The sequence below is a fragment of the Suncus etruscus genome, chromosome 4 (assembly GCF_024139225.1).
Source record: "Suncus etruscus isolate mSunEtr1 chromosome 4, mSunEtr1.pri.cur, whole genome shotgun sequence".
Classification (NCBI taxonomy): domain Eukaryota; kingdom Metazoa; phylum Chordata; class Mammalia; order Eulipotyphla; family Soricidae; genus Suncus; species Suncus etruscus.
The window spans coordinates 2,333,024-2,344,131 of NC_064851.1; the positions used below are offsets into that span (position 1 = coordinate 2,333,024).

The 11,108-nt window shown below is 54.8% G+C and overlaps 1 protein-coding gene and 1 non-coding gene across 3 annotated transcripts in view; one reads left to right on the forward strand and one right to left on the reverse strand.

Annotated features, from left to right (window-relative positions):
- PARVB (parvin beta) overlaps positions 1–2,722 on the reverse strand; it is a 98,627-nt gene extending 95,905 nt beyond the window's left edge. For both annotated transcript variants that reach the window (XR_007494846.1, XM_049771656.1), the window contains exon 1: positions 2,577–2,722. Coding sequence is in view for 1 of the 2 variants with exons in the window: in XM_049771656.1 (XP_049627613.1) it covers positions 2,577–2,670 (94 nt within the window). In the remaining variant the exon portion in view is untranslated. The remainder of the gene's footprint in view (positions 1–2,576) is intronic.
- Positions 2,723–5,108: 2,386 nt separating this feature from the next.
- Positions 5,109–5,227, forward strand: LOC126007365 (5S ribosomal RNA). Its single transcript, XR_007494944.1, has one exon. It is a non-coding gene; the product is annotated as a 5S ribosomal RNA (ribosomal RNA).
- The last annotated feature ends 5,881 nt before the right edge of the window (positions 5,228–11,108 follow it).

The following is an 11,108-nucleotide window of genomic DNA, read 5'->3' on the forward strand; positions in this document are numbered from 1 at the left end:
CTGGGGACAGACAGAGACATCAGATGTGACTTCAGAAATGACAAAATCAGAAACTGGGAAGAGGGGAGTGGGGGGTGTGTGGGGACAGGCCAGGTGGGCTTTCCGGAGGCAGGGCCAGGAGGCGGGGAGCAGTTGAGGGCAGCCCACAGAGAAGGCACTTGGGGGTACTTGTGTCTCCTGGAAGGGTAGCAGCACCTGTTGACCACAGACCACACCCAGGAACCAGCCTGGCACGGAGCCCCCATTCCCTCTGCCCACTGGGCCCTGCCAGGCCTCTACCAGCAGCCAGACTGCAAATACAGTCCCAACCCCACCCAGGGAAACCCAGACCCCCTTTCCCCACCTTCCCATAGGAGATTCCCCTCAGCTTAACTTCAGGCACTATCCACAGTGCGCCCCCAACAGGCCTCTGCTGAATTACAGCCTCCTGCAAACTCGAGGGGGGCCAAGCCCCAGCTGAGAGGCCTCCCCAGAAGGACTTGGCCAGTCCCTTAGCCCCCCCCCCAAGCAAAAAAGAGGAAGAAAGGGCCCGGAGAGATAGCACAGCGGCGTTTGCCTTGCAAACAGCCGATCCAGGACCAAAGGTGGTTGGTTCGAATCCCGGTGTCCCATATGGTCCCCCGTGCCTGCCAGGAGCTATTTCTGAGCAGACAGCCAGGAGTAACCCCTGAGCACCGCTGGGTGTGACCCAAAAACCAAAAAAAAAAAAAAAAAAAAAAAAGAGGAAGAAAACTTAGTGCAGGGCTGCATGCCAGAGCCCAGGGATATCAGCTTGCACCCTACATCTGGGGAGGACCACGTTCAGTTCTTTTAGGGGCAAGGGTCACTGAGACATGCCCTGTGGCGGTGCTGGAAACCCTCGTGGTGAAGGGACTCACCCCTATGGCCCTGCCACCTCCACCTCTAGGAGACGCCATGGCAGAGGGATGGGCCCTTCCAAGTCCAGACACTGCCCCGACCCCGTTCCTGCCTCTGCCCACCTGAGCTTCTGATCTTCTGTTGTCTGGAGACACCCTAAGGTGCCAGGTATGAACCCCAGAGTCCAGCTAACTCGCCTACAATAACCAGGCCCTTCCAATCCCACCAGCGTGTCCCTACCGTGTTCCCAGGGCTTCACACACTGGCCTCAGCCTTTGGGGGCCCCAGACAGGCCCCCTACTTTGGAGCCCCCCCATTCACAAAGCAGGACAAAAGAAGTGTGGCCTAGAACAGGACAGTGGGTGTGTCTGAGAAGACTCAGCACTCGGGTGAGCTACAGGAACAAAGGAGTCCAGAACCTTCCACTCACTGGCATCAAAGATCACTGGATCAAAGATCCTAGTCTCGGCCCACAGCTCACCCAGGCACTGCTTCTGAGGCCCCAGCACAGAGCTTCGTGGCCAGAGAGAGCACAGTGGTCGGGCATTTGCCTTGCATTTGGCGTACCCAGGATGACACCGGTTTGATTCCTGGCATCCCACATGGTCCTCCGAGCCTGCCAGGAGCGATTTCTGAGCACAGAGCCAGGAGAGGCCCAAAATCCAAAGGAAAACAAACTAACAAAAAAACAACCCCAGTCCAGAGCATGACAGCGCTTGCCACTGAACTTGCCACTGAACCAGTCTCAGCACTAGCCCCAGGAGCCCAGTCTGGCCAGTGAGGCGGAGAGACAACGGGCAGATACCCTCTTGTTTGTCTGTCATCATGTTAGGCACGAGGAGGAACAGAACTGGCTCGTGGCGCTGACACACCAGGAGGCAGAGGAAATGACAGATAGGCGGGTGATGGTCACTCATAGCTCCGGCACATCTGTGGGAGCAGATGTGGAGACGGAGCCAGCCTGGAAAGTGGAGCCCTTTTGGGGAAGCCACTGAGGAAAAAGGCTTCCTTCCCATCACACCAGCTTTGGGGGGAGAGGGGACACACAGGGTCAGTTGAAAGTCACGTGGCCAAGCACAGTCCAGGGAAGGGCCCAGAGACCCCCACAGGCAGGCAGCCCTGCTGGACAGACCTGGGGTGCAACACGGGGAGAGCAGGGAGCCCGGCTGACCCGCAACACGGGGTCCCTGCTCCACTCTGCCACCCAGGAAGGCGCTGGGGAAGTGCAGGCCCCAAGAAGGGAAGAAAAAAAAAAAAAAAAAAAACTAAGACAGCTGAGCCCCCAGCAGGATTCAAAGGGCAGCTCAGCCAGCAGCTGCGTCCCCAGAAGGCTGAGAAACTTGGGGAGCGAGCGGATGTCCTCGGAGGGCTGTGGGGAGGCGCTGGCGGCTGGTATGAGACCCCAGTCTCCCATCCCGCACAGCTGGGATGGAAAAGAAACGCAATTTGGCCAATAGAGCAGCAAGAGACTGGGGCGCGCTGGTCAGGCCTGGGGTGGGGTGGGGAGGTCCGGGCTTCCCCCTGGCGGCGTGAAACTCCCCGAGAGACACACAGGGGGACCCCGAGATCCCTCTCCCCGCCCTAGGACCGGGCCTGGGCCCTTGTGGCCCTGCGGAGCGGGCAGCGCGCGAGAGGTCACCGCCCGGCCTGGCACGAAGGTCGCTGCGCGCGCGCGGGCAGGCGCGCACGGTTGGGTCGGGGTCCGGGGTGCCACTCACCCTCGCGGGCCTTCTTCCTTCGGGCCAGGGTCCCGCCCAGCTTGCCCAGGAACGTCTCCTCCTTCTTCATCCTGCCGGTGGGCGCCGAGGACATGGGCAGGGCCGGGCCAGGCACTGCGCTCTCGGCCGCCTGCCTGGTCGACACCACCACCACCACCGCCACCACCACCGCGCGCGCTGCCTGGGGAGGGGCCCGCTCCGGTTGCGCCGCCCCGCGCCCGCCCCCCGATCCCCGCAGCAGGGCCGGCCACCGAGCTGGACCTGCCAGGCTTGTCCGTCCGTCTGTCCTTCCATCGGGCCGCCCGATCGCCAGCCCCACTGCGCGTTGCGCACACCAGTGCCCCAGGCTAGGGTTGGGGACCCCCAGAGAGTGGGGATCTAGCCACCAAGGACATCACCCGCCCTCCCCGAACTTATTTCTCCCACCTGAGTGATCAGAACTGCCCACACCTGGAATGGGCAGAGAGAGGGGTCTGCATGGGGGAGAGAGAGGGGATAAGGAGAGTTAGAGAGAATGTCTAAGAAGGCATCATCATCAGAGATTCAGCATCAGCAATTGAGCATCATCGAAGCAGCAGCAGCAGCATCGCCAAAGGGAGTTGGTCAGCCTGGAAACCAGTTGGGAAGCCTGGAAAAAGCAGCTGAAAGGGAGACAGAGGCAGAGAGAGCCAGAGGGAGTAGGGAAGTAGCCGCTAGGAAGAGGCTTAGTGTGAGGAGGTGTGCATGGCGGTAGGGACCGTGAAACCAAGCGGGTTGACTCCTGAAACTTCATCTGACTGCCTTGTGAATCTCTCCGCCCTCACCCTGCAACCTTCAGACCCTCCAGGCCATAGGGGCTGTGGGAGCCTGGTCGAGCCCAGAAAGGCTTCACCATCCCCATACAAACTCTAGGACTCATTAATTTATATTAAAACAAGTCTTTTTCTTTCAAATAGGGGACACCCGGCCCTGGCATTCGTGGGGTGCTGGGCACGACTGCGGGGTGGGGTGGGGGGGGCTAGATCCAACTCAGGGCCTAGCCTGTGTGCCAGACATGTGCAGCCATCCTGGTGGCAGCAGCGAGGCCCACCCCACATCAATCCGCAGGAACCTGGACCCCTGGTCACTTCATGGTGCCCTGATGGGAAGGAAGGAGGGGCCCACAGCAAGGAAGGCATTTGTGTTATATGAAGCCAACTTGGGTTCGATCTCTGGCATCCCAGAGTCCACCAAGCCCTGATAGGGCCACAGCCAGGGTTGCTCCAGGCTGAGTCCTGACTCTGCTGCATTCAGGAATTACTCCTGGCGATGCTCCGGGAACCACGTGGGATGCCGGGGATCAAACCCAGCTCGACAGTGTGCAGGGCAAACACCCTCCTTGCTATGCTATGGCTCCAGCCCCACTCTAAAGACTTTTTAAAAAAGAAATTAAAATCACATAAAAACAGCTCTACACATAATGTTACCATTTTGTACAGACCAAAGGCAAATTTGCATGCTAATGAGACGGAGGTGCTTATTTATGTTCACACAGAGAATTCAGTCTTGGCTAAATGTGCAAAGCTGTAGGATAAACATCTCTGTTGTTACTTCTCAGGCCTGAGACTTTTCTGTAAACAATGACCCACCTCACATAAACCCATGTTGCTAGCAGGTGAAATACGTTTCTGGCCATTTCAGACATTGTTGGGAATTCTGGCCGACTTCCAAGCCAAAATTCATTGATAGCAATTTTTAAGGAAAACTCATTTTATTTCAATATTTTTGTTTGTTTTTGATTTGGGGCTACACCCACTGACGCTAGGGGGTTACTCCTGGCTATGTGCTCAGAAATCACTCCTGGCTCAGGGAACATATGGGACTCTGGGGATCGAACTTCAGGTCCATCCTGGATCAGCCACATGCAAGGCAAATGGCCCTACCACTGAGCTATCACTCCAGCCCTCAAATTTGGGGGGGGGTGGCACACCTGGCAGTGTTGAGGGAACCATATGGGGTGCTGGTGCTCAAACCTGGTTTGGCAACTTGCAAGGCAAGCGTGTTGTCTCTCCAGCCCCTTATTTCATTATTTAGATACAGGGTTTGGGGCTCCACACAGCAGTCCCCAGAACTTATCCTGGCCCTGTGCTCAGGGATCCTAGTGGTTCTGGGGATCAAAACCAAGGTAGCTGCAGGCCAGGCAGGCACCTTGCCTACTCTGTCCTCTCTCTCCAGGCCTGAAAACCCAAATCTTAAACCCGCAGCGATTAATAACCCAGCAATTTCTTCTTGAACATTTTCTTTTTCCCTTTGTGAGCTTTTGACTGTTTTGCTCTCCTTAGTTTTTGGAGGTGTCACATCTGGCAATGTTCAGAGACTCTCGTCTCTTCACTCAGAGATCACTCCTGGTGGTGCAAACATGGGAATCTGGGAGTTGAACCCGGGTCAACATTGTGCAAGACCAGTGCCCTTCCCGCTGTGCTATCACTCCAATTAGCACTGCCAGGGCAAAGCATTGGGCAGTCAGAAGGGCTGAGCACAACAGGGGGAGCCCCCAAATAAAAATAAAATTAAGTCTACGGCCATACCATCCTGAATGCACCTGATCCTGTCTGATCTCTGAAGCTAAGCAGGGTTGGGCCTGGGTAGTACTTGGATGGGAGGACACCTGGGAATACCGAGTGCTGTAGGCTTAAAAACACATCACCTTAAAAAGAAGCACCAACATCCGAGGCCTGAGAGAGAGCATAGCAGTAGAGCATTTGCTTTGCACGCTGCCGACCCAGGACAGATCCAGGTTCAATCCTTGGCACTCTATCTGGTCCCTCGAGCCTGCCAGGAACGACTTCTGAGCACAGTCAGGAGTAACTCCTGAGCGCCACTGTGTGTGGCTCCAAAACCAATAAATTAATTAAAAAATTGCAACATCCCATTAATAAAATGCCCTAACCCATATAATCCAGACTTTATTTGAAATATGGCTGCTGAGGTAATGAGACATTTCCGTGCATGGGGAGCAGATAAAGCAGGGCTAAATTATATCCAGAGCCACCCTTTCCCTACAGACCTTCTGGGGTACAGAACTGATTGCCAAAGCAAGACCTCAGCTTAGTCCATTTGGGTTACTGAGCAGAGTTAATGACAGATTTGCTCAGGGGGTTAAAATGAGCCTTGCACGAGCTAACCTAGGATGGACCATGGTTCAATACCCAGCATCCCATATAGTCCCCGAGCCAGGAGCGATTTCTGACCACATACTCGAGTGACCCCTGGGTGTGCCCCCTCCAAAAAAGAGCTTATTCGGGGCCAGAGTGATAACTCAGTGGGTAGGGCATTTGCCTTGCATGCGGTCAATCTAGTTTTGATCCCCGGCGTCCCATATAGCCCTCGGAGTACCGGCAGGAGTGATTCCTAAGTGCAGAGCCAGGAGTAACCCCTGAGCAATGCTAAGGGTGCCCCCAAAATAAATAAAATACTCAGGCTCACTCTGCAAACCCATGTTCCCCTCGCTGGTCTTGCTCACTGGTCTGTTCCCTTCTTTGCTTATTTCCATTCTCTTTTCTTTCTCATATTCCAAAAGAGCTGGCTTGAGGGGCCGGAGAGATAGCATGGAGGTAGAGTGTTTGCCTTGCATGCAGAAGGTCGGTGCTCCGAATCCCAGGATCCCATATGGTCCCCTGAGCCTGCCAGGGGCAATTTCTGAGCTGAGAGCCAGGAGTAAACCCTGAGCGCTGCCGGGTATGACCCAAAAACAAAACAAACAAACAAAAAAGCTGACTTGAATTCACTGAGTCCTTCTGAAATTTTGGCTGGAGGGTGGTGGTGTTCCTGGAAGACCTTGGCAGAATTGAGGTCTAATTTTCCTTTTGAACTCAGAGCAATCCCTGGATCCAGCCTGAGCACCGTTGTTGCCTCAGAAGTTGAATAACAGGATGATTTTCATGCAAGTCCGAACAAGGGGGAGGGGGGGTGGTGTACAGCTGTGGCCTAGTGGCCGGCCCCGTGAGCTGGCGAGAGGGGCTCACAGCAGACTCACATCAGAGGTTTGGCAACTGCTGACGACGTGATACTGCAGAAGACAGACTCACACTTCATAAATATGCAGGAAAGGGAGTGGAGAGTTCTGGAAGCTGGCAGGCAGGGTTTGCACGCAGGATAACCAGGTTCTATCTGCAACATCATAGCGGTGTCCCCAGCATGGACAGGACTACCCCCACACAGAACTGGAGTAGACCCTGATTGCTCGGACTCCAGAAACTTCTACCCACCGTCCTCCCTGGAGCACCATCAGTGGAACTGACAAGCTATTGCGTAGGGGAGTTTAAGGCCCCGTGAAAACCCCCCCTTAAGAGCACAGTGGAAAGGGCGTTTGCCTTGCTTATGGCCAACCAGGACAAACCTGCATTTAATAGGGTCTCCCAAGCTGCCAGGAGCAATTTCTGAGCACAAAGCCAGGAGTAATCCCCAAGCACTGGCGGGTGCGACCCCCAAAATAAATCCCTGCCAATGCACACACACAACTTCCTGTAGCATCAGTTTACCAACTTCTAGCAAACAACAAGCCTTGTCTGTTTTTCTTTCTTTCGAGAATTGTGCGTGTTCAGAGCAAAGTTGTTTCTGAGCAAAGTTGATATATCCCGCTGTAAGCGAAGAACTGGGGGTTTCATTGTTTGGGGGCCGCACCCTGCGAGGCCCGGGGCTCCTCCTAGAGTCGGTAGTATGCAAGGCAAACACCCTCCCCGATATGCTCTAGCTCAGGCTCCTACAACTGGGCCGTTATTTAATGCTTATTTAACATTATTTAACGACGCCTTGCCTTCAGCTCCTCAAACCGTGCTCAGCTCTGGGTCTGGGCTGTGGTTCCAGGAAGGCTTCCTGGCAACAGCCCCTGCCAGGAGGTCGGTCCTTACCACCTCCCAAGTTGGCAGAATTCACTCTTCACCAAGTGTATGTTCTTGGCACAATAAGAAAACTGGCATAGAACCAACTGGCATCTTGTTTCCATGCAGCTGAAAAGACTTTTGCTCATGTTGTGGTCTCGGGCACATTTAAGGGGTAAGATGAGGGAACTCTACCTTCCCCGGGCACCATGAACTTCGGCCCAATGTTCCTCTAGTGGCCAGAGTGTAGCACAGCAGGGAGGGCATTTGCCTTGTTCGTGGCCAACCCGGGAACAAGCTCTGGCATCCCATTGGGGCCTCAGAGCCTGTCAGGAGTGATTTCTGAGCACAGAGTCAAGAGGAACCTCTGAGTAGTGCTGGGGATGGCCCCAGAACAAAAATCAGTCCTGAAGGATTCGTAATTTTATCTTTTTTTTTGGTTTTGGGGTCACACCTGGTGGTGCTCAGGGGTTACTTCTGGCTCTGCGCTCAGAAATAGCTCCTGGCAGACCTGGGGACCATATGGAATGCGGGGATTTGAACCATTTGTCCTGGACCAGCTGCATGCAATGCAAACGCCCTACTGCTGTGCTATCTCTCCGGACCCATAATATTATTTTAATTTTTTGGTTTTGGGGCTACATCCAGCAGTGCACAGGGTTTCTTCCTGGTTCTGTGCTCAGAAACCACTCCTAGCAGGCTCTGGGAACCTTATGGGATGCTGGGGTTTGAAACTGAATTGATTCCAGATCAGGTGCGTGCAAGGCAAACACCTTACCTCTGTGCTATTGCTCTGGCCCCTTCATAATTTTATTTGATAAAAAAAATGTTTTTCTGGCCAGGGTCAGAGAGATTGTAAAGGGAGTAGCTGCCTGCCTTGCAGGCAGTGAACCCCAACTTGATGCTGGCCATCGTACAGAGTCCCCAGAGAACCACAGGAGTGAGCCTTGAGCACAAAGCCAGGAGTCACTGCTGAGGGTCCCGTGGTCTGTGGCCTCAATTCCCTGTCACTGGCACTCAGGGGAAGGGAAGCAGTCGGGGTGCATGTACCTGGCCTGGGTTTTGCCCAGCTATCTGTGTCTCCCAAAGTCACTGAACGCTGTCATCGAGGCCCCGAACCTCCCCCCAGCAGTACCGCCCGGTTTACCCAGGAGCTCCCCATCTCTGGTTCTCGGGCCCATCTGCCAGAGCCCATCACCCAGGTAGGGGGACTTTGTGGCTTACCAGGCACATAATGCAGCCCTGTTTAAAGGGGCAGAGTCCAGTCAAGCTCACACACTCACTCCTGTATGTATATATGTATTGGGGTTACTGAGCCACACCCGGCACTGCTCAGGGCTCCCTCCTGGAACTCGAGGGACCAAGTGGAGTGCTGGGGATCAAACCCGGTTGGCCACGAGCCAGGCCAACACCCACCTGTGCCGTCCTATCTTTCAGCCCCAAGACGCATTTTCCTTTCATTTTTGTCTCTAATCATTTAAAACGCAAATCCCATTCTTGGAGGCTCAGAGGCCGGGTGAGGAGCAGGTTGTGCAAAAGGAGGTTTTATTTTCCGGGTGCCCTTGCCTGGAAGCATAAACAACGATGACAGTACACTCACGGAAGGTCTGGCTGGTTTCTTCATAGTTACTACCGTTATGGGGGAACTCTCCAAACAGTGCTCAGATTATCCCAGAGATAATCTGCCATCAGGTCACTGCCCGACTCATGACTCAGGGCTGTGGAACCCTGGCAAGGTTTGGACAAGCCTCCCCTCTCCCCCAACTCTATGTCCCAGCACAGGCCAGAGGGTCAAGGTTTAACAGGGATGGGGGAGATGCTGGCCAGGCTGAGCAAATACTTTGGAGCACCAGGTTCAATCCCTCTGCCCTGGGTTGACCCCTGAGGACAAAGCCCAGAGTATAACCCCCCTGGACACGGGTGGTGTGGCCCCAAAGCAAAAACAAGACCACAGGACTCTGACCTCTTGTGAGGGATTCCCAAGGGCCTGGTGTCCCCCAGGCTGGCTGGGACGATGGCCAGAGGCTACCAGCTCCTCCTGAGGGGCCAGGATAGTCAGACAGACAGTGGCTGGGACACACACCCACGAACTCACACTCACATTCACACAGGAGCAACTCAGCAGTGCTCAGACAAAAATCAAACTGGCTCCAGCCACAGCCAAGCACTTCCTGTCCCCCAAGGTCTGGACACGGTGACCTCAGTGTGGCCTCAGTGTGGGTTATGTCTCCTTTCTCGAGCTCCAGGCTCCGTGAACTAAACCCACTGGTGGGCTGGGCAGGCCCAGGGGACAGAATGAGCCACTAATCCAGCGCCCAAGTGTCTGCCTGACCCCAGAGCAGCTGCGGTTCACTGAGTCCCTGGTGTCGAAGGGCACTGGCAGTGAGCAGCAGGGGGTGATGGAACCTGGATGGGGGATGGGGCTGGTCTCAGTTCCTGGGGATACTAACTGGGAAGTGGGTGTCGAGCCACCGCCCACAGAAACCACAGACCCTGCCAGGCTGGGGAGTCAGCCCCGTGCAGATGCAGGCGCCCGTTCCTCACCCACCATACCCCAAGTCCTCATTACTGGTCCCCACCTTCGGGCTGAGCAGCTGTGAGCAGGTGACAAGAACGCACTGGGCCCCACCAGGGAGGAAATCAGCTAAATACTCGAATGCCACTGGGAGGACCATTCAAGCACAGGGGGGCTAAATATTCATGGCTGGGCCAGGGTGGAATGGAACGGTGGGAAATGGGGACCCTGGCCTTAGGACGTGCCCTGGAAAGGGGATAGGGTTGGAATATTGCAAAGCTGAGGCTCAATTCTTTTTTTAGTTTGTTTTTGTTTTTGGGTCACACTCAGCTGCAATCAGGAGTTACTCCAGGGGCCGGAGAAATAGCATGGAGGTAAGGCGTTTGCCTTTCATGCAGAAGGTCATCGGTTCGAATCCCGGCGTCCCATATGGTCCCCCGTGCCTGCCAGGAGCAATTTCTGAGCATGGAGCCAGGAGTAACCCCTGAGCACTGCCGGGTGTGACCCAAAAACCACAGAAAAAAAAAAAAAAAAAAAAAAAAAAAAGAGTTACTCCTGGCTGTACACTCAGAAATCATTCCTGGCAGGCTCGCGGGACCATATGGGATGCCAGGATTCGAACCACGGTCCTTCTGTATGCAAGGCAAACATCCTACCTCCACACCATCTCTCCGGCCCCTGAGGCTCAATTCTTTTTTTTGTTTGTTTGTTTTTGGGTCACACCCGGCAGTACTCAGGGGTTACTCCTGGCTTTGCGCTCAAAAATTGCCCCTGGCAGGCACGGGGGACCATATGGGATGCCGAATCACCGTCCTTCTGCATGAAAGGAAAACACCTTACCTCCATGCTATCTCTCCCTGAGGCTCAATTCTTAAAAAAGTTTCAAAACAGGGCTGGAGAAATAGCACAACGGTAAGGCGTTTGCCTTGAATGTGTCCTAACTGGGGCAGAATCGGATTCGATCCCCGGCATCCCAAAGGGTCCCTCAAGCCTGAGGGTTCCAAGCTGAGTGAGCTCAGACCTGGCTACAGAGCTTCTCCCCCCCCCCCCACAACCCCCAGCCCTCATGGGCTTCTGTCCTGACCAGGGCGAGGGGATGCTTGGGCTTTCTCCACAGGGAAATCAATTCCTGAGCTGAAACAACAGTACAAAAGAGAAGGTGTTGGCCTTGCACAAGGC